The sequence below is a fragment of the Lutjanus erythropterus genome, chromosome 13 (genome assembly GCF_056507025.1).
Source record: "Lutjanus erythropterus isolate fLutEry1 chromosome 13, fLutEry1.hap2, whole genome shotgun sequence".
NCBI lineage: Eukaryota > Metazoa > Chordata > Actinopteri > Lutjaniformes > Lutjanidae > Lutjanus > Lutjanus erythropterus.
The window spans coordinates 584,161-607,772 of record NC_139329.1 but is presented as its reverse complement, the minus strand read 5'-3'; the positions used below and the strand labels follow the sequence as shown (position 1 = coordinate 607,772).

At 39.0% G+C, this 23,612-nt stretch overlaps 1 protein-coding gene across 1 annotated transcript in view; it reads left to right on the top strand.

Annotated features, from left to right (window-relative positions):
- LOC146315960 (NT-3 growth factor receptor-like) overlaps positions 1-12,002 on the top strand; it is a 262,392-nt gene extending 250,390 nt beyond the window's left edge. Inside the window, exons 17-18 of the mRNA XM_084734986.1 lie at positions 2,568-2,726; positions 10,978-12,002. Of these exons, the coding sequence (XP_084591112.1) occupies positions 2,568-2,726; positions 10,978-11,163 (345 nt within the window). The 3' untranslated portion in view covers positions 11,164-12,002. The remainder of the gene's footprint in view (positions 1-2,567; positions 2,727-10,977) is intronic.
- Positions 12,003-23,612: the final 11,610 nt, after the last annotated feature.

The following is a 23,612-nucleotide window of genomic DNA, read 5'->3' as shown; positions in this document are numbered from 1 at the left end:
TTTCTGTACAGCCACTGTAATTCAATTCAGTGATCATCAAGTTTTTAGTTCTTACTGTGTACATGCAGCAATTACACTTGAGCAAAGACATATATATTGGATTTTATTTACCCCAGGTTTTGCCTCTGAGGCTACATACAGGTATCCATTGTGATCCACTGTGGTTCAAAAGAGACATAGGGAATCATTTTGTGACTTCAAATTAAGATACTCTGTTCCAGGCCTACCCTTCACCACAGAAACTGCAGGCAAAAGTGCAGAAGGTGAGGCTATTTCACCTAACACTGCTGCTGACCTGGCAGTTCTGAGTAAGTGCAAAAGAGAACAGTGCAGTAAAGGAGATCCATGCTCAGTCTCTCTGTCAGCTAAGGGGTTTATGGCCTGAAAAACATTGAAGACCCCTGGTTTAATCAGTGTAATCAGCAGTGTGAGAAGACTGCAGACAGGGCTGAAGGCAGTAGAAGACAGCTGTTTGTAGTAAAGATGCAAATACAACATTTATCTATTATAATGAATGAGGTCTCTATGAATGAAATGTGAACAGTGAAGCAAAGGAGGATAGGCTACTTTTAATAGTCCATGCTGCTTTTGTTGATGTAAAAAATGTTGATGAACATACTTTTCCAATTATTGATGTAGTGAAGAGAACAGAAACTGCTCTATGACAGCAAAAGTACAGATAGGAAGCTTTGCTATTATCATAACCGGTGTAACTACAAGATTGGATTAACCTTCCTCTAGTGTTAGGGTCGCCAGGGGCGCCAGCAGAAATCTTGGGCCCCTGAAAGATTAGATAGATAATACTATTAAAATAATATTGATAGCCCTCAAAGGGCCCCCTGTCAGGCCCTGGCCCTTAGAATCGTCCTAACTTTTCCCCCCCTGGCAGCGCCCCTGAGGGTCAGCACCGACCCGTTTTTGATTTTAAATGCATAAAAGTACTACATAAATTTGTTTATTGCATCAAGACTTTTTGACTTTGTCAGGAACTTCTATTTAAACAAAATAAAATAAAGAAAATAAAAATAAATTTTACTAAATTATAAAATGCTCTGGGGCGGCACAGTGGTACAGTGGTTAGCACTGCCGCCTCACAGCAAGAAGGTCCTGAGTTCGAATGAGTGGCTGGATCAGGGCCTTTCTGTGTGGAGTTTGTATGTTCTTCCCATGTCTGCGTGGGTTCTCTCCGGGTTCTCCGGCTTCCTCCCACAGTCCAAAGACATGCATGCTAGGTTAATTGGTGACTCTAAATTGCCCGTAGGTGTGAATGTGAGTGTGAGTGGTTGTCTGTCTCTGTGTCAGTCCTGTGATGAACTGGTGACTTGTCCAGGGTGAACCCTGCCTCTCACCCAATGTCAGCTGGGATAGGCTCCAGCCACGACCCTTTGGGGTCACAGAAAATGAATGGATGGACACTAGTTCTGCTTTTCATTTTGTATTTGTATTAAGTTCTACTTTTGAAAAGAAAAAGACTTGTTTTTTGCCTTTTTCTTGAAGTAAATATATATGGGTGAAAACTGACCCATAACATCATAGATGTTACTATAATCAATAATATTAAAATTAAAAAACATTTAAGAGATGTGTTCTAATACCCCTCAGTAACAGTCAGGTAACATAACAACCTTTTATTTTTTTATATAACTCTCTTGAGGTTCATTTGACAGTTTTTTTATATTGAAAATGAGGGGTATGCTGTCAAAAGACAGGGGGCCACAATAAAAATATTAAAACCAATCTTTTCATGGATAAGGAAGCCTAACAAGGTAACCAAGAGGTAAGAAACAAATTGGATGATAAATAATTGTTTTTAGGGTATTTTATGGCTGATTTTAGACATGGGTCAAAACTGACCCGTTAACATAAGAGATAGTAACAGAAAGCTAACACAAGAGGAAGGTTAAATAAATATTTGACATATTAGAATACAGTAACTGAAGTTACGGTGGTTTACTTTTGTTTCTCTATGGCATTTTGCAGTTACTGTAATTTCGACCCCCTATTTTCTCAAAAACACAAACATTTGAGAGGAGACATTGTCACAAAAATGATTATAACTAATTTTTGGCAAAAAAAAAAGTTTTCCTTTGTAGAGCAGAGCAGAATACATGAAAAATTATGCCAGAGTCAGCTGAGAGTTGTTTTCTGACAAGTAACAACCAAAAAATGTTGTTGTGAAAATGTGCATTTGTACACCATCAGTGTCAAAAGCACACATTTCCCCCAAATAACAAATTTAATATTGTATTATTTTATTATTTTTAAAAATGGAATTCTTATTTTTTATCTTCAAAAGGTCCCCTTTATAATCAAGGTAATTTTATTTTTGACCCTGTACAGTAAAAGCTTTCAAGCACTGTGGAGCCAATAAAGTTAAATTGTTAAAAATTAAAAATCCTAGTTCATCTCAAATTGTAAACCTTAAAAATCTATGGCAATCTATGAGCTAGTGTTCACTTGTAAGCTGCTTATATTGTCTCCAAAAAGCCTCATGTGTAAGGTATACATCATACACAGCTTCATGTTCACCTTTAACACTCCTTTTGTGTGTGTGTGTGTGTGTTCAGGTGGGAGGTCACACCATGCTGCCTATCCGCTGGATGCCCCCAGAGAGCATCATGTACAGGAAGTTCACCACAGAGAGTGACGTGTGGAGCTTCGGCGTCATTCTGTGGGAGATTTTTACTTACGGCAAACAGCCGTGGTTCCAGCTCGCTAATAATGAGGTACACTGTTACTACATGTATGACTTTTATCACCACCAGGCCACAGTGACTAGAACAAAGGAGAATTCCAATGTATAAAAATCTAGATTTTATTTTTGTGGGGTTGGCCATCAAGTGTTGGGTAAGCGCTTTGAGGGGCCAGATGGGTCCCCTTTGGGGGGTTGACCACTACAAAATTCCATTCAGAGAACATCTGTTGGATTTCAGCTTTTTACTGCATAGCTGTGTCTTGTTACTTCTTCACAGTGATACAGGACAAGCCAGTTAGCTTATCACAATTTAAGAACAGGCTAATTACTGAAATGAGTTTTTACTGACATCACAGCACTACAATAAATACACAACTGACAAGTCAGAGCTATATCAGACAGAATCAAGTTATTGTGCTGCTTGAAACTGACAGCACATCATTAGTGACTTCTGCACTGTAATGAAACAAATATTTTCAAAATAAAATGTCAAAATCAAAGTCTCTGGACAAAAACGTCTGAATGTGAAAAAATCACACAGAAAAAAACTCAACATAAAATATTTTTTAATGGTAGGGGAAACACTGTCATCATTCATATCAGTCACAGTAACATTAACCTGTGTGATGGTCTTGACTCATCAGCATGGTTGCAGCTACCATAGTCAAACCACATCATGTCCTTGAAGAGGAGTGTCCTTTCTTTTTTTCTGATACTTTTTAGGCTAAATATTTTAAAATTTGGCTTTTATATCACATGTTTTAAATACTTCATCTTCAACAAGATTTAACATAAATCAATAAAATACACATATACAAAATACACACTTCATTATTTCTTCAACTGTGGCTTCATCCCTGCCCATCAGATCTCTTTTGACTGATGCCAAATGTTCCCAGATTTCAGCTATTAGCTTGGTGAATATAGTGTTGCCTAAATGACAAAACTGTGGCAATAAAGCCCAAGTTGTAATAAACAGGAATGACCCTTTAAGGTTGATTCATCCTTCATGACAGAGCTTCCTGATGTGTAACTAACAAAAGAAGTAACAAGAGATGAGTTACCACTGGAGAACAGACTGTTTTCTGTTCAGTTTTTTTTTCATTTTCAAGAGCTCCTTAAAGGTTCCTGGACATACATGTGAAACAGATTGAGCAACTAGGCCTCTGCATTCTTTTAAAAATGTTCAGATATTAAAGGGATTTATTAGCACACCAAAGAAAGGAGTACTACTTGAAAGTAACAATTGTCATTCACATATACCTGAAGAACAAGGCTTTTTTTGTCTTTGTAGAGGAGATATGCTCTGACACTGGGGGCTTGCTCATCATCCATCACAAAGAGTCCTGACATTTGAGTGAGTCGGCACTTTTTGTTCCAACAAGGGGGATGGACCAGAGAAGCAGCAAGCCTTGAGCAACAACCTTAAATCCTTGTAGATATTCATTGTGGCCTGGTTGTTCTCTGGGGAAATAAAAAAGAAAAAAAATGAGTTGGAGTCATGAAGAAATCTCCTGGAGATCAACCTGTTAAACAGATCTACTGCATTCTTCAGGGTATATAACACATACTATGGTGAATTCAGAGGTGTCTATTCTTTGCAGACATCATAGGTTCTGTTCTGATTTTCATGCACACCCTGGATTCTACTGTATTATTTTAAAATGTGAGATCTCAGTGGATTCTGTTTTTGCAACGCATCTCAGTGAGTCACTGAGGGGCACAGACCTTGAGAATTGGGTTTGCTTGTTTGCATGCAGCAAAATGATCAAATATCAGAGATGCTCATTCCTCACCTGCACAGAAAACTGAAAGTCTGTCCCTGACTTCCTCCACTGGCCTTTGCTCTTCCAAAATGAGTAGACAGAATGTTAGTTATGTACTAGTCAGGCACTATTTACTAGGGGTGTAATGATTCACTAATGCATATGATGCATGGCGTTTTAATGTGTAAGATACAAGACGGGCTGTATCGGTAAAAGGCTGAATGTAAATCGGAAAAAAGTCAGTGCAGCACTAGCATATTGATACATCTCATTACGACACACATATGTTTCATTTTTGGCATCAGTGAACTGCCGCTCTAACTTTCCTGCATTTTCTCTCTCCTGCCTCTGCCTGCACTGCTCTTGCTGGATGCCTGCTGCCTCGCTCACACAAAACAAGCGCTCCTTCCTCCCTCTCCTGTCTCTCCTCGTCATTTCCTGAAAACAGAAGGTTCTGAAAACAGACTGTGAAAGAACTGATGTTGCACCACATCGCACTACCAAACTTTCATTACACAGTGTGGAATAAGTTTGGACTTTATAATAAAGATGAGAAACGCTGCTGTAAATCATTTATGCAAAACATGTCTGACAGCAGAGTACAGAGACACGAGTCTGACCCACTGAAACGTCATGTCACTGTGAGAGCAGGTAACCCAGAGCATCACTGTTCTTCCACACTAATCAAAACCACACCACTCTTCATATGAAACAGAGCAGCAGATCATCTTACTGTAAAAATACTTTGTAAACAGTTTTAGTTTAGTTTGTTCACAGAGTCTCATTTAGGTTACAGAATCTCATTTACAAATGAGATTCATAATAAGATGTTAACACTACTGTAATATCCCCTTCTCTCTGTTTCTACTGTTTCTGTATTCAGTAAAACGATCAGGATTTCTTCTCTAAATACAGCATTAATAGAATCAAAATGTAAAGAATCTCACATTGCATCATCTCGTATAGCATCATATCATTGTATTGTGACAGGGCTGAATCGTATTGTAAGGAATTGTTAGCTATTTCAAAAATTCTAAGATGTATCATATCGTTGAACATGTATTGAGATGCCCATTGAATCGTCTCAGTCAGTGAGATGCACATGTCTACTATTTACACTTACACCATTTTGCAAGGCCATTTTCACTGCACCTTGGGTTTATCGCACCACCCAAAACAAATGTGATTGGTTTAAGGAAATACAAACAAAGCACAGAGTTTCCCCCCTTATACCATAATAATGATATATTAAACATAAAAATGATCTGCCTAGCTCCTTAGGCTATTGCTAGTGGGTTCAAACCCTTGTTCATACAGGAATGAAGACTTAGTCTAGGACCACTTACTACTGGACTCAACATTGGTCTCACTTTGTGTTTAAGTTGAGCTGGGACTGGACAATCACCTCACAAAAACACATTTTAGAGGGCAGCGCCTATACTAATTGAATCTGAATGGTGTGTTTAATGTAGGCTTTGCCCCTTAGTGGGATAAGAGCTCAGCAGAATATGGTCTGTGCTGTTAAGGAAGATAAAAAGAAATAGAGATTCAGCAATCCAGATACTACTGTCTTTTGGAATTCATTTTAATCTAGGGTAACATGAGCCCCGGAATTGCTATGGCACTAAATACTGTGTATCACTGTGACTGAATGAAGGGAACTAATGACAGAAACACTGAATTTTATAATGACATTGGCAAAGACAGTTAATTTAACATGGAACAGTCCCATCATGGCTGATCTCTTGTCGGCTTAATCAGGTCAGTATCTGCATATCACTAATATAATTTAATTATGTTACTGTTTACTGTGTTACATCACATGCTGCAGTCACCTTCACTTCAGACAGATCCTGTGTTGCTTCAAAGCCTCCAGCTCTGTTGTTTTCCATGCTCTTTCATGCAGCCTCTCCATAAAATGTTGAAAATATTGAAAATATGTTAGGCGTATCGTTGTAGCTGTTCTTCTAATTTGCATTTTAAATAAATAATTATAATACTAGTAAGCCTTAATGAGAAGACAAAAAACAAACTTTGGCAGAAGGTTGCAGATCAGATCTCATAAAAACCAGTAATTAATGCCTGAAAGTCAGCATCACTCAAAAGCAAAACCAGTGTTTGAAACCAACAATTAATCTGTGTCTGTCATCATGTCCTGGTCGGCCCAAGGGAAGACATTTTCCTATGCAAAGTGTCAGTGTGGCTTTTTAAATGACTGCACCGAGAAAAACAAAGGGGAAATGAAGCAAAAAGTGCTGAGCATTAGGAAAATATAATAGCCCCTCTGTGACAGCAGAACTACAGATATAACTGAGTGCAGAGCTGGCCCTACCCAATGTGGTGCATTAGGCAAGATTTTATATGGCGCCCTCCTCCATCGGCGATTTACATACACTTACAAAATAAACTGAATAGCATTGTTTTTACCATTGTCTTACAGACCCCTCCATGCCGCCCAGCTACAGAAATATAAAACTGGTTATTTACCGATTAGTATACCATGTTGAGGCTAATTGCTCAGAAGCAAGTTATCAACTTAACAGTACGCTGTGCTAATTAATACGGGTGCAACAGATCAAAAAAACTCATGGTTCGGATTGTATCACAGTTTTGAGTCACGGATTGGATCATTTTTCGGATCAGCAAAAAAGTCTTTGTCTGTCTGTCATTATCACCATAGTTATGTAATGTAATAATAATGATAATTGTAATAATATTAAAAAACTTCAAACTTATACTGTGCTGTACTATGTATATACTATACATATATTAGATCATTATACACTGTACAGCAGGGGTCCCCAAATGGTGGACCGCGGTCCGAGTCCGGACCCACACGCCGTCCTATACGGACCCCGACCTATAACCAATAAATTATTAAGAGATTTTAAATTTTGACAGGACGCTTCTATTTTAACTGGCGCAACTTTTCTAGTCTTTCCGGCGCTGGTTTAGCTGATCAGGAAACACACAGACCAACTGCAGAGAAGCTGCGTGTGGAGGAGACTGTCGTTAATGACGGAGTTTATTATAACAGAAACTAACGTGATGGTTAATGACATCGACATCAACCAGATGCACTTATAAAATTAAACAACTGTCTATACGTAAAACAGGAGAGTCTGTGTTTCTCTGTGAGAAACTTTCAGACCTTCTCACAGCAGAGTGAACAGGTGAGGGAGGAGAGGAGGGCAGACTGATCACTAATGAATCACTGATACCGCCGTCCTCTCGGACTAATTAAAAAAATAAAAATGACAAAATTGGTGACAAACCAAACCTGGGTGTCCACACACATAAAGTCTTTGTGTGAAACACTGCAGAGTGAAACATCGTGCTGTTTACAGACAGTCTGCTGTCTGTTGTTTGACAGAGAGGGTCGTGTCTAGAAGGGAACCTTAGACCCACAAAAGATCACGCGAGTTTGATTATTTTAGTAGAAATAACGAACACAAATCTCGCGAGAGTTGTGCAAATAAAGAGTTACCTTCTAGACACGACCGAAAAAGGTGCGCAGCTCCAAAAATAGAAAATCATGTCATGGTGCCGATGTTTTTAATGTGGCGGGCCACCATAAATAAAACTATTCACTGAACCACAGAGAGTCACTGAAACACTGATCACTGACCTGCTGTGATGAAAAAAATACCCACATTCTTTACTTAGGTATTTTTACAGTGTGGTATTAGTGTTTTTACTTAATTACAATTTAAAAATTGTGCATGTTATTGTTTCCTTTTTTAAAAAATCAACATTTTTATTGCTGTTGTTGTACTAAATAGTATTCCTATCGTTATTTTTTGATGACTAAATACAGACCTGCAAACTCATAAGAGGAGAAAAAGTTGTCATGTTGGTAAACCAGTCCCCTGTCCCCTGTCCTCTGGGGGTCTGGGAGCATCTGTCCTGCTCCAGAAGAAACATGTTGTGATTTTAACATGTGAACAAAACATTCTGGTGACTGTTTCAGTTAAAAGAGTTAGTTCCATCTTATGTTTGTGGTTTCTGCAGACATTACTACCTTTACTTTTACCTTTGTACTTGGAAAAAAAAAGTAAAAAGTAAAGTGAAAACAGTAAAAGTAAATCTACATTAAAAGTAAAGTTACTTTGCTGAGTATTTTTACTTTAGCAATTTATAGTTGTTCATTTAATAGACCTGTCTTATCTTTTCTTTTGTATATTACCATTGTTCTTTAATAAAGCAAAAGTAATGTAATAGAAAAACAAATGCAGAACATGCAGTATTTCTTATCTGATTACTCGATAATTGATAGATTATACTTAAATTTTACTGGTTCGGCCCACTCGAGAAAGTTAGACATTATGATGTTCCGGACCTTTGCTTTAGGAAATTTTCTCTAACTGGACCTCTTTGAATTTTAATTGAATACCCCTGCTGTACAGTATAATACACAACCAAGCTCTGTAGTCTGGCTCAATGTCCCGCCTACAGCACAGCACATCTGATTGGTTAGAAGTCATGATCAATCAGCAGACACACTGTGTCACAGACGGGGCGAGACAGAGAAGAGAGGAGCTGTGTAGAAGTTAAGACAGCTGATATCACCAAAGTTTCAATGAACATTACAGTTTTATGATCTGTTTCTTTGGTGATAGCATAGTTACATCAGTGAAAAAAAGTTATGGTCTGGATTTCACTCAAGGCGATGTGACGGCATTTAAATCAGTTGCTCTTCACAGAGATGAGCTGCACACAGCAGCATCTGTCCTGTCTTTTCACTGCATTGAGATTTCAGGTATTACTAACTTGGGCTTACTTGGTATTATCATTTGATTTATCAAGAGTTAAAAGTAATAACTAGTTTTGACATAATTATATTGAAGGTGAATTTTTTTCCAGATTTTGTGGCGGCCCCTGGAGGCCACGGCGCCGTTAGCATTTGCCTATATTGCCTAATTGGTGAGTCGGCTCTGATTGAGTGAGTCACACAGAATAACATTATGTTAGGTCCAGGCAGGAATACAGGGAGGTTACTGAACTGGATTTCATGTTTTTCCCTTGTACTTTCACACAGACATTACATTTGAATGCTATATCATCAGGTCAAATGCACTGCAGCCACAGTCAATGAATAAATAAAATAATGCACAATGTTTCATCACAAAAGCAACAACATACAATAGCCAAAAGCAGAAAAGATCATGTTTATGAAGCAATAATATTTAGTGTAGAAGTAGAGTTAACATTAAAGGAATGCAAAAAGAAAACCCCTGAAACTTTTCCTTTAACCACATTCACACAGGTCCCAATAATATGTACAATAAATAATAAATAATTATCTAATGATAAGAATTGTCTAAATTCAAAATAAACTGTTTAGGCCATGAGGATATCCAAAATCTAAGTAGAACCCCTGTTGGTTATATACTGTATCACAACAGCAGTTGACCTGCTCAGCAGCAAGATTATTGTTTGTTAATTATGCCAGAGGACATTAAGATTTGATGTTTATTGGCAGGTAATTAGGAATTTCCTACACTACTAACCCTAACCCTTGTTACTTTAAAGCCACTATGTGGAGAGTTTGACGGTCTGGTTAAGAAGCAAGAGCCGTCCACACCAACAACTATAACTATTACAATAAAAATACTGCTGTAATAATCATTTTAACTCATTGTAAAATACATACATCCATACATTTCTAAAGTTTACATTTTGCACTGAAAATCAGAACAGAACATTCTAAATAGCACATAAACACAGCAGCAACATTTGTGGAGACAAAATAGACAGCATGAATTACACTCTGGGATACATTGTGCTGATTTTAGAGAAACATTGTTTTTTCACCTGTGCTCATGTTGAAATGTCCAAACAGGAGATCTGCTTAGGTTGTGCTGAACTCTTTGTCCTCTCTCTGTGTCACCCAAAGTTTACTACATGATCAATCTGTGTATTGTTTTGCAAAAATGTGAGGCTGAGAATGTGCCTATAGTTGTGCACATCTGGGCTGAGGCTATGCTCCTCGAGTGTCAGGTTTCACTAATTGTGTGTTATTTTTATATATTTTAGTGTGAAAACAATTGTAAAACGTAAAGAACGTTCTATCTTATCTTTTCTTATCATTTCTCCAAGAAATATGAACACCAAACCATGGTAACTGAATTGCAGATATATTGGGCCTGTAATACACTTATGACTGAACCTGCACTTTAATTTTTTGGAAAAGGTATCACTGCATGTGCAACATGGTGTACCTTAGTGGGCAACACACAGTAAACACAGTAGTGTATTGGGCCCATCAAAACACCCCCATCTGTTGTTTTTATGTAAGACCAAATGTCAATGTGTCGGGATCTGCTACAGTCATGTATCAACCCTACAACTATTTTTTCTGTTCATACGAGGCATCTAGTTTCTGCTATGTCTGACTGTCAAATGACGCAGCACGGCCAATTTGTTGTATTTTACATGTCATGTATACTTGAAGCTTTTCTCAAGCAAGCCAACTATGTTATGTCTTTTTTTAACCGTGTCTCTCTGTCCTCCCAGGTGATAGAATGCATTACTCAGGGCAGGGTACTGGAGCGTCCTAGGCTCTGTCCAAAGGAAGTGTACGATATTATGCTGGGCTGCTGGCAGAGGGAGCCACAACAGCGCCTCAACATTAAGGACATTCAGAAGATGTTGTTTACTCTGATGAAAGCCACACCAGTCTACCTGGATATACTAGGATAAAAATGGATACAAGTGGAAAGGAATGGCATTTATTTTAGGTTGGACTAGATCATCACTGGAGTAGAAATGAATTCACTGGTTCAGAAGGAAATTGATTGCCTTGGACTGGGAGTGTGGCCTGGACTCACAGCATGTGATGGAATCATGTTAATTGGGATTAGGCATTGAATGTACCTTGCATCCAACTGCCTGATAAAAACCAGAATGACATAAGTGCAGTGATGAGTGTTGGCTTTAAATGAACTGGATTATGTTGCATTGTATCACATCATAGTCAATGGAAATGTCTTGGACCTTACCTAAATGGTTGAATATGAGCTTTTGTGGTCCAGTCTTGTTCCTTTTCAATGAACAAATGACTAAAAAGACTTGACCATAAAGAACGACTTATGTCAAACTGGACTGAACTGGATTAACCTGATTGTACTGGTCTGATATGGTTTGTTTTTCTAATCTTAATAATTTAAGTACCATAATTTCCTGGCCTATGCATTCTCATTTCACCTTGTCTAAATCTGCAACTTTGGTTCTACCTAAGTCTTGATAAAGCCTGACTAGAGTCTGGCTCAGATTGGCTGTTTTTCAGATATCATGTCCTAGATTATATTGACTTCAACCTAATGTCTCAATTTAGCTGCATTTCACAAATCTTAAATTAGAGCCATGTCATTTGATAGGCTTTATTTGGCTTGTGTTTTTGCTTGGTCATCAAACAGTAAACATCGTCAACTTCAGCTGTGTAATGTAGAAGTTCAGAGGAAGAAGGACCTGCACAGAGCAGTCCAAAGAAATTTCTTTGCCTTTTAAAAAAATCTTTGTCTCTTTGTCTATAATTTTACATGCCCCTCATGTAGAAAGTGAAAGTGTTTTCAGCAAACATTCTGGAGCATCTTGACAATATCATCATGATGACTCCCTACAAATTCTAAGCACTGAACATGTCTATTTAAAGTTAAAGTATAAATATTTCTATTGAATTACCTGCTTTGGGGGAAACATTTGTCTGCTCTGATTGAATTTTGCATTTAAGTGATGATCATAATCTTTGACTGGTGGTTCCTGGTAAAACCATGATGAGAGTAACTAAACTTTTGCATCATTTCATTGTGGAACCTTTACTGGCATGACTGCTCCTGAAAGCAGCAGCATTGTTGTGCCTGCATGTGACCAGAATTCTCATGGTACAAATGTCAACAAAGAGACCAAAATGCCGACAAAGTAAACCGCCACATTCCAGATAGCAATCAAAAAAGATGGAACAGGGCCTTCAGGCGTAATGCTATAGGAATGCACGCTGTTGACCTGACCATCTAAAGAACAGATTTCATTTTTCATTATTCATAAATGCTAGTCCGATATCAGAACGCTTCACTGTTTTCATCTGCAAAGCCTTCATGTTAGCCCATTGAACTGTTCTCTTCTGCAAGAACCTGACCAGACTTTCCAATCCTGAGCCTGGAAGCGTGGCCTGAGTGACTGTCTATCGCCATAGAGATGGACCTAAGTGCCTACTTTCTAAACACTGGGAACTCAAAAAATAAAAGAATAGTCTTTCAAAACAAGAGCACTTTTACATTTTGTTTACCTGCTATAAAATGTACACTAGCTGTAAACCTTCTTTGTTTTTCTTACAAATAAACCTACTTTCTGTATTGCAAAAAAAAAAAAAAAAACTTCAAAAACAGACATAAAATGATGAAAATGATACAGAAAAAATAAATTGGGGGAAGACAGGGGGGGGGGAAGAATAAAAGAAAAAAAGCTTTTTTGTATCGTTTGCAGCTTAACATGAATGTGGAGCTGCCCAAGATGAAGTTTTTTTTTGATTTTTTTAAATACATATTCTATATATTTTTATTTATTAAATCAAAGAGTGGACCTCTGCCATGCTCCAAAGCCATTGGAATATTCTGCCACTGGATAGGAAAGAACTGATCACCATTAAAAGACAAACAGTAGACTGGTTGGTAGACTGTAAAGATTACTTAAAAATAAGCATTTCTGTGTACTTTGATATAATTGGATCCACTCTGATGTCAGATCCTGGACATGATTGAGCAACAGTAGCTTTATGGCAACAGAAAGTCTGAACTGACAGGATAACGATGGAGCTACCAGTCTATGAACAAAATTGTGTTACTTTTTAAAAGAATGTATATACTGTAAATCTCTTTGTCTTGAGATATGTTAACTTATTTCCTTTTCTCAAGTTTGATTAATTTTAGCTTCTTGATGTGTTATATGGTTCAGTGACAGCCAATAGATATTTTGATAATATTTCATTACAGCTGTAACTAATTTTTACTTTATCTTGTTGTAGAATGTCTTTTCAACATTTTAACAAGATAATCTATGTTTAAATAATTTCTAATTACAGTTTTAGTTGATGGTAATGTTTGAGTCAGGACAATAGAGGACAGATGTTATTGGGCCAGTGTTCTCTTAACCTCCTCAGAGTACAAGTACTGTTCTGAGATAAGAAATGTTCTCCAATCATAACGAAACAGTTCAACATTTTAGTATTTGTTTGCAATATGCCATCCAAAGAAAGATAAAAGAGATCAGTTTCACCTCTGTGTGTCGTCTAATGGTGTGTTTAATCTAATTTAGCATTAAGAGTGGAAGCAGCAGTAAACTGCTAGTTTAGGTTCCACAAAAGTGTCTGTCTTCCCCTGTCTGTCTTCATAACTGAGCTGAGTGAACTGAGTTTTTACAAGCTTTCCCAAAATGTCCAACTATTCCACAAATAATACTCAGCATGTATCTTTTTTGTGGCAATTTTGGATTCCTTTCTTTAAATGTTTTGATTTTACATAATGTGCATTGTTCATGTTCAGATTAATTTTCAGCATTCAGAATGTTGCCACATAGTTTGCAATTCATTGTAATCAAAAAAGAGCTTTTACTCTGAGAGGCCAGATTGCTAATATATATAACTTAGCATCCAGATATCTGTCTCCATCGTTATATTATGAGAGTCACTATGATTTAAAATGAATGAAAATCAGGGTATGGGGCCATTAGTAAGACACGCTTTACAGGTTTCATAGGTTTGGTATACTGTCAGAGGTAAAATATTGGGTAAATGAGCTAACGGTTAGTTTAGCATTGGACCACTGAGCCCATGGCTCAACAGTTTCCGTCTTGAAACCATCAGTAAAAACTGTAAAACAAACCAATGATCAACAGGCAGCACACCATTGGCTTCACACACAAAAACCCATGCTTAACTGTAGATTAGTCAACTTAACAGCAAAATGAAAAACCTTTGTTCAGTTTTATTCCTAAATGATAGCCATAATTGTTTTAATAATCTGTCTAAAGGTAAAGACAGGGCCACAGTTTTTTTTGTCCCTCAGGTTTGAAAGACTGAGAAAAGTTTACTGTGGTCAGATAGCTGTGAGAGATCTACATTTACACACAGCTGTCATATTATTGAGTGTACTGATGTTTGATTATCAAGTATCCAATGTTATTGTCTCTGAAGTTATTTCAAAAAACACTGTTTTGCTAATATCATTAAACTCCAAAGTTTTACCTGGGTTTAGAGCTGTAGTGAAGGTAAAATGTATCAAAATTTAACAGATGCAAACACTTGCCTGTGGAGATAATATGGGTAAATCTGATCCCAGTGCTTTCTAAATTCTGCTTACACCTGTGTGTGGCCTTGGGTTTTTACTCATTTATATGTTCATGTATAAATTACAACCACAATGCCAGGATAAAATAAGGCAGAACTTGTGTGCTTGTGTGAATCCTCGTCTAGAGTGCGAACTTTTCCAGCCTTTTTCTAAGCCCTTTCAAGAGCTACTGTATACTACAGTGGCTGTTTTCTGATTTAACTTTAGCCACATTAAGGGTTATACATATGAATATTGATGAAGATGGACTTTTAACAGGAACAGGAAATGTGTAAGCTGCAGTAGCTCTTCAGTCCTGTGTGCAACTCACGGCTTTCACACTTCTGAAAATGTCTGTTCTGCACGGAAGCGGAAAAACAAGAATGTAAAAAACACACATCATGGATCAGTACTTTGTGTCATATACAGTTCATTGCATTTTTCTCTCACTGTGAATGTTTTTTTTTTCTGAATGTCCTCCAGGAAGTCAGCTTTATTAGACCCTTGCTCTGCATTTTCATAGGTTCATGCACTCATGTGTAGCACTTTCCATGGACGTGGCTTAGAAAACGTGTTTGCACTGTGTTGGTGGTACAGAGCAAGGGGCTTGCTTGATGGTAGTTCAGTGTGTGCTCACACACCACGGGTTGGTTGCTCAAAAATATGTCTGACATGTTAGACGGGCTTAATTTTGTGCTTAAGGTGTGTTCAGACTGAACATGACACAAAAATGTGCCTTGCATCTTTCACTAAAATCGGAACCCTTATTTATTTACCCCAAACAGTACTGACTGTACAGATGTTAACTGACTGTTACAGATGATGAAGATTAGATGGGTATGAAACATTTCTTTTTCAGGAGCTTCAGTTTTACACTGCCTCTCACACTAACTGTACAATCCACCCTGATGCTAAGTGACCCTGTTGTATTGTGTATTGCCCCAACAAAAAGTGGACACATTAATCAATACCTGTGAGACAAAATGCAGCCCTCTGCATTGGATTTTCTGTTGAGACTGTGTGAAGAGTTGATACGAACATCATCACTGCTTTTTCAGCACCCTCAATTTGTAGGCCTACTTAAAAGATTCTCAATTCACTATATCACTGGACTTATTCTGACACTAATGTCAATATCAGGCTCAGCAGCAACAGAGAGTAGTGTCTTGATGAGTTAGATCCCTTTCCTTTGTCAAATTAAACTACTGTCAGTACAGTTGGTGGAAGCATATCTTCCTAACAGGAAATGAAAAATGAGAAATTAAAGCAAAATCTAATCTGAGAAACTCCACTGTTCAGATTGTCATTCCTGTGATATCCAATCCCTTCATGATTGGTAAACACATGATGCTAGAGTCTTGTAAATGAACACACTTGACTAAATTTCTGGGCACTGAAGTTGTCCTGTGCAGTTTTCACTGAAGAAGTTTGGGCCTACTGTTACAAGACAGGCGTTGCAGACTTACAAAGGCTGGTCACACTGCTCTGCTCTGAGATGCTGTAACATTCTGAAGTGCTGAAAGTATCCTTTCACTGAGTCATTTGCTGGTACAACTGATCAAGGAGTTTAGGAGTTTTGCCCAGTTAGCCCCCAGGACTCCAGACTAGGCAGCCAGGCCTGGAATATTGATCAACAACAAGACCAGTTTTCTGATATATCCTGTCTACAGCAGACCTGATGCAGTTTGGGCCATACAGAACTTCCGCGGCATTCTAAGCATGCTGTGCTAGACATGCAAGCTTCCTGGAGGACAAAATCAGTGCGCAAAACACAGCAAACTCTCAAGTATTCAAAATAGACGCAACACACTGCTAAATGTGTCCTGTATGATCACAGCCTTAAGCTTTCACTGAGTGAGTCTCAGCTGTATACTTAAGTACTTCTAATGGCATTAGTGTGTGGGGAAATAGTTCTTTTTTCTTTCTCTTGGCTCATGACATCACATTTATACATTTTCTTTTCATGTTTTTTGTTTCTTGTTTTGTTTCTTCTAGGCAACATTGTACTTTCTATAATCACCTGAACACTTTTTCTCTTTCAATGCTTATTTATTCAATCTGACTGACTCATGTACTCCTTCATTGTCTCCCTCTTTCTCACAAGTGTTTTCCTGCACCATGTTCCCCATAAAAAGTATTTAAGCTTAATATGTTAAAACCATCATTACTCAATAATATGTCAGTGTCTTTCTCCTCTGCTCTGTCTCTCTCTGGGTAATGTGTTGTATATGTCTCCATACTATCATTTATAACTCTATGTATTAGAATAATTTGGCAACTTATATAATGTCTTTTTAAAAAGCTGAGATGTGGTGAACTTTTAAGGCGGCTCTGTGTGTGATTATGACTCATTAAAAGTTACTTCATCTTTGAATAGTTTTGTATTTCTTGTTCTGTCTGTGTGTTTCCTTTCCTTTCCTCTCCAGGAAAAGTTTAAAAAGTTATTTAGAAAAGGTGTTCATGACTGAATACTGATTAATCAGTTATTAATTATTCTCATATACAAGTCATCTGAATACTTCAAACATGGGTAACCCTTTATTTTCCAGGCCTGTAATTATGTAGTAATATAAGGGAAATTACAGAGAAATTACAGTAAATTAAGAAGTAAAATACAAATCGTGGCAAGTAATGGGAGTAGAATAACTTGAAAATTACCATAAATTATAAGGTAATTACTAAATAAAATGAGACCAGAATTAGGATATTAGGTTGGTTATTGTGTAGGAATTAATCGATCTTTAATATCAAATAATTGGGTAATTACTTGGGTGGTTACTCGGAAAATTACGACTAGACGTGAGATGTTGGGTCAGTAATTATATGGGAATTTATTTATTCATTTCTTACTTATTACCAGTCTTACCTGTTGACAAGCCAAGACGGTTTGCAGCAATTGTTATAGACCTTTCTGCCTGTAAAAAGTAGCGTCCACTTTCTCCTTTGAATGGCCAGCTTCATCACAAATAAGGGCACACTGGATGAACATGAGCACGTACCAGTAATATCACTGTAGTTAACCCATAATTACCTTTTTCACTGCCTGCAAAATATAGTGAACGCGGTTCCGTTGTAACGTCTGGGTAATTTCAGCAGAACTACTGTCACGTTAAAAGGATGTTCACTGTAATTACCCAAATAGGCTACTGTATCTTACGGTGCTACTCTATTGTATCAATCAAGCAAAAATATTTCCTAAGTACTGCATGAAAAGACGTGCGTGCCTGTAATGTCACTGTACTTTACCCATAACTACCGCTTCACTGCCTGTAAAATGTAGTGAACACTGTTCATTTTATTTCAGTGTGCGTTCTGCTGAAACTACCCAGACAGCACGCACGATGAATATAGTTACATCGCTGCGACGTCGTATGGAGAGCATTTGCTCATTGGGAAGACGTCGCCGAGACAACAATATGCTTGACCATCAAAATAGCTTCCTAATTTAGTGTGTAAATAAAATAAAGAGACACGAACGATTCAAGTTAATGATCATACATTTATTTCGGACTGCATAATCAAAACAACTCCAGCACAGAAAAGATAACCAAGACAGAACAGATGAAAATATACAGGTGGCCGGTCAGGAGACGCACATGGACAGCACGGTCTGGACTGCTGGCAGACTTATGAGCCTGCAAGGTAGAGAAAAAAAGACAACACACATGAGCCCAGGTTGTTCAATTAACTTATACTATACAATATTATACCCATACTTCACAAATAAACACGTACAAATAGACACACCAAGGAAGGAAAACGTAGCTGTGCCTTTTTTCCCGGCCGCTGTCTGACCTTAGAGAGCCACCGTAGTTGATAAGAGACCTGGAGCTAATAGTATTAGCCCTATGCTCTTTAGCTATTAAACGTGTTAAAAAGCACCACAACAAGACCTCCAAATAACCCATGATTCATACAGTGTCACAGGCAACACTGTATGAAGCACCAGCAGAAAGCATGACTTGAAAATATGAACCACAAAAAGTTCGCGTGTATTATTCTGCGGTGCGGTCTGACAGCCCCGGCTTGACCGCGGATAGCTGCTGAACTCCGGCCAGCTCTACAGGAGAGGCGGAGGGGGGGTGGCTGGAGGGACATGACAGAAACAACTGGAGTCTGTTGTGTTTTCCACACACCTACGTGAAGTGGATATTAACTTCACTTACAGTACAAACACACCAACAATAGTCCATAACCAGTACCGAACTATGAGAAAATGTTACACCGAGTCATATTTACAAATGGAGCAGAGCAGAGCTTCCCTTCATTAGCTACCAGTTAACCGCTAAAGTTAACTCCGCAGCTGTAAAAACACCGAAGCCCACCAGCAACTAGCTAACAGCTAACGCTTACTAATGTTACCTGACCCTTTCCCAAATTCAAAACTGATTTGTTGTCTAGATGGAGACTGTTCACGTGCTGGAAAGACTCATGGCTACCTAGCAATGGCTAAATGAAGTTAGAGCTAGTTGATACATTTGCTGGTCAGGTCTAAGCAACTAACGTTTGTTAAGCTAGCTAGCTAGCCTGTTAGGAGTCGGCATCTGGGCTCTTCACCTGTGCTAACATACCCAGTCAGGGCTTAACAACTTATGTTGCTAAATCCCGACTTATCTTGCTAACCCTGTATGTCATATTTATAAAACAGCTATTTTTTATATATTTACGTTAAGTGAGCTTACCTGAAGACTAGTCCTGGCTGACATGAAGTAGCCTCTCCGTCTCCAAAGCCTGCTCTCAGTTCCGTTGACAGTGGCACCAATTGGATAACGTGCAATGTATCGATCCACAGCCGACCTATCGCCGACTTTGAAATGGCGCCCATAATCCCACCCTCTGGCAAACCATGTCCCTGCTATGGGCCGATGCTTCTCCGATGCATTTACAGACGTCAGGAGGAGAATGCCGACCCACGATTTGAGGCCGACTTCAGCGAGACGTATGCGTGCTATCTGGCTACCCATTTATTTCTACTGAACAGTGTTCACTACATTTTACAGGCAGTGATGAGGTAATTATGGGTAGAGTACAGTGGTATTACCTGGTAGTGGCTAATTTTAATGCAATGTGCCCTTATTTCTACTGAAACTACCCATTTATTTCAAATGAACAGTGTTCACTACATTTTGCAGGCAGTGAAAAAGGTAATTATGGGTTAACTACAGTGATATTACTGGTAGGTGCTCATGTTCATCCAGTGTGCCCTTATTTGTGATGAAGCTGGCCATTCAAAGGAGAAAGTGGACGCTACATTTTACAGGCAGAAAGGTCTTCAACAATTGCTGCAAACCGTCTTGGCTTGTGAACAGGTAAGACTGGTAATAAGTAAGAAATGAATAAATAAATTCCCATATAATTACTGACCCAACATCTCACGTCTAGTTGTAATTTACCGAGTAACCACCCAAGTAATTACCTAATTATTTGATATTAAAGATCGATTAATTCCTACACAATAACCAACCTAATATCCTAATTCTGGTCTCATTTTATTTAGTAATTACCTAATAATTTATGGTAATTTTCAAGTTATTCTACTCCCATTACTTGCCACGATTTCTATTTTACTTCTTAATTTACTGTAATTTCTCTGTAATTTCCCTTATATTACTACATAATTACAGGCCTGGAAAGTAAAGGGTTACCCAAACATGTATGAAACGTCCCACTTTTACAACTTATTTAATAATGTTTTTGGGCAATTAGAAACTGATCTGGGGCCCTATCTTACGCTCGGCGCAAAGCCATTGCGCCGCCAGCGCAAGTGATTTTGCTATCTTATGCCAGTGCAAGTGCCATTTTTGCCATGTGGGTTAGATAGCAAACGCACTTGCGCTGGGTCTGTGCCGCTGTTGGCGGGAGGTCTAAGCATGAAGGCAAAACAAAGGCGTGGCCGGGTGCGTTTGCTATCTTGTGCTCAGCGCATTGGAGTAAAACGTGCTTGTGCCTTGGGGTCATGTCTTGTGCTGATCGAAAGCAAACGGGAGGCGCAATGGATTTAATTTATCCAAGGCGTGTCCAAATCCACCTTTGCCGTCTTGTGTCAGGGGAGGGAGCGATATTTCGCCCTGCCCCGCCCTTTGCGCCACCAGCGCAAAGCGGGATACACCTATCAGATGTGCCCAAGTGCCCTCATTAATTCACAGGCGAGTTTAGGCCAAACTTGTAATAAACCAATCAGAAAGTCAGCTCTCATCACCTTTTAAGAGGCAGGTGCCCAGCAGCGCAAGTGGTGTCAGCATGACGGCGGATTTACCAGGAAGAAACAAAGAGAAAAGATTTTCAAAGCAAAGAGACAGATCTCCTGGTTTGAGAAGAGAATGTGCAAGAGCACGCAATGTATGGAGACAGCAGGACGTCTCCAAAACAGCTTCACGCCGAAATAGTTTACTTTACAGTAACGCCTGCAAAAACCGATACAATAAATATGAACTGCAAATGTCATGCAGATATATAACTGGTTATGTTTTACACCAAAGCACCTTGAAATTGTGTTGCATTTTATAATTAATTATTAGCATCATCATCATTAATTTTACTGGCTGAGGAGCGAGGAGAAAGATGGTGCAGTAGAGAGGCGAGGCGAACAGATCCAGTCCAGCCGCGAAGCTCCCCGGTTCCGCTGGCACACCTGAGCCAGGTGGAGCAGCAGATACGCGGCTGTCCGTGCTCCTCCTTCTTCTCCTCTCCCACCTAATCCTCATCTCCTCCTCTCATCCTCCCTCCTCTGTCCCGCTGCGAAACAAGTTGTTCTGTTCTGAAGTTTGGAGTGCGCAAAATTACGCACAGATCTATCCAACCAGCTCTGATAGAAGCACACATAACTTTTTTCTCTGTTGGGCTGGAGTCCTGTGGTGTCTTGTATATTTTATATATTATAGATCATAACTGTGCAATCATTGTTTTTCTGGATCATAACAAACACGCAGACACAAACACTACAGCTGCTCCAGCTGTCATGCTGACTCATCCGATAAAGGCAATCTGACAGCTGTGATTGTGGCCGTGCTCCCTTCACAGGTCTATTTAGATTTATTAGGCTTTAAAATTATAATTATTTTCCTCATTAGTGAGTTTATCTTTAAAGACACATGCGCACACGGCTGTTTAACATTGATGGAAATTGTTCTGTGATTGTGGAGATGTGTGTGCGCCTCAGCCAAGCGCGAGACACACGTGAATGCTTTTAATTTCAATATTTACATTTTATTGCTGATTAAAAAAAAAATGTTCAAATAACACTTAACTAATCCACACTCCCGTGTGAGGAAGCGAATGACCATAAATGACGGTGTTCTGTGATTGTGAAGATTATGTGCTATCTTGTGCTGAAAGACCACAGACTTTGCACTTCGACCAGGTTTTGGCTGGTCTAACCGCAAGCGTGTTTTACTCCAATGCGCTGAGCACAAGATAGCAAACGTGCCCGGCCATGCCTTCGTTTTGACTTCATGCTTAGATCTCCCGCCCACAGCGGCACAGACCCAGCACAAGCGCGTTTGCTATCTTACACACATGCCAAAAATGGTACTTGCGCTGGTGTAAGATAGCAAAATCACTTGTGCCGCAACTGGCAATTGGCGGCGCAATGGCTCCACAATCACCAAACACCTTAATTTACATGAGTCTTTATTCTCCATAGGCGTGTCAATTAGTGAAGTGTCCTTTGAACATATCCACCAGCAATAAAGTGTGAATATTGAAGTTAATAGTGCAGGTATGTGTGTGTCTTGCCCTTGGCTGAGGTGCGCACACTCATCTGCACAATCACCAAACACTTTTCATTTATGTTTAAAAGTCATGCACACGCATGTGTGTCTTTGAAGTTAATCTCACTAATAAGTACAACAGTACTATTATTATAATTATAAAGCCCAATAAATCTCAGCAGACCTGCAAACAGGATCGCAGCTGTCTGATAGTCTTTATCAGATGAGTCAGCATGACAGCTGGAGAAGCTGTAGTGTTTATGTCTGCGTGTTTGTTATAATCCAGAAAACAATGTTTAAACAATTATGATCTATAACATACAAAATATACAAGACACTATATTTGACCGCACAAGTCCGGCCCAACCTGAGAGAAAATGTTATGTGTGCTTCTATCAGAGCTGGTTGGATATATCTGTGCGTAATTTTGCGCACTTCAAACTTAAGAAACTCTCTCTGATTATTTCACAGCGGGTCAGAGGAGCGAGGATGGGAGGAGGAGATGAGGATTAGATGGGAGAGGAGAAGAAGGAGGAGCACAGACAGCTGCTTAACTGCTCCTTCACCTGGCTCAGGAGGGCCAGCGAAAACCGGGAAGCTTCGCGGCTGGCCTGGATTGGTTCGCCTCCCCTCTCTACTGCACCATCTCTCTCCCCGCTCCTCAGCCAGCAGAGTTAATGATGATCATGATGATAATAATTAATGATAAAATACAACATACTTTCAGCGTGCTTCAGGTTAAAATATAAGCAGTTACATATCTGCATGACATTTGCGGTTCATTTATTGTATTGTTTTTTGCAGGCATTAATGTAAAATAAATTATTTACACGTGAAGCTGTTTTAGAGACGTCCTGCTGTCTGTCTCCTCACTTTGAAAATCTTTTCTCTTTGTTTCTTCCTGGTAAATCCACCATCATTCTGCCTCCGCTTGTGCTGCTGGCGCACCTTCCTCTTAAAGGTGATGAGAGCTGACTTTCTCATTGGTTTATTGCATGTTCGGCCTAAACTCGCCTGTGAATTAATGAGGGCACTTGGGCACATCTGATAGGTGTATCCCGCTTTGAGCTGGTAGCGCAAAGGGCGGGGCAGGGCAAAATATCACTCCCGCCCCTGACAC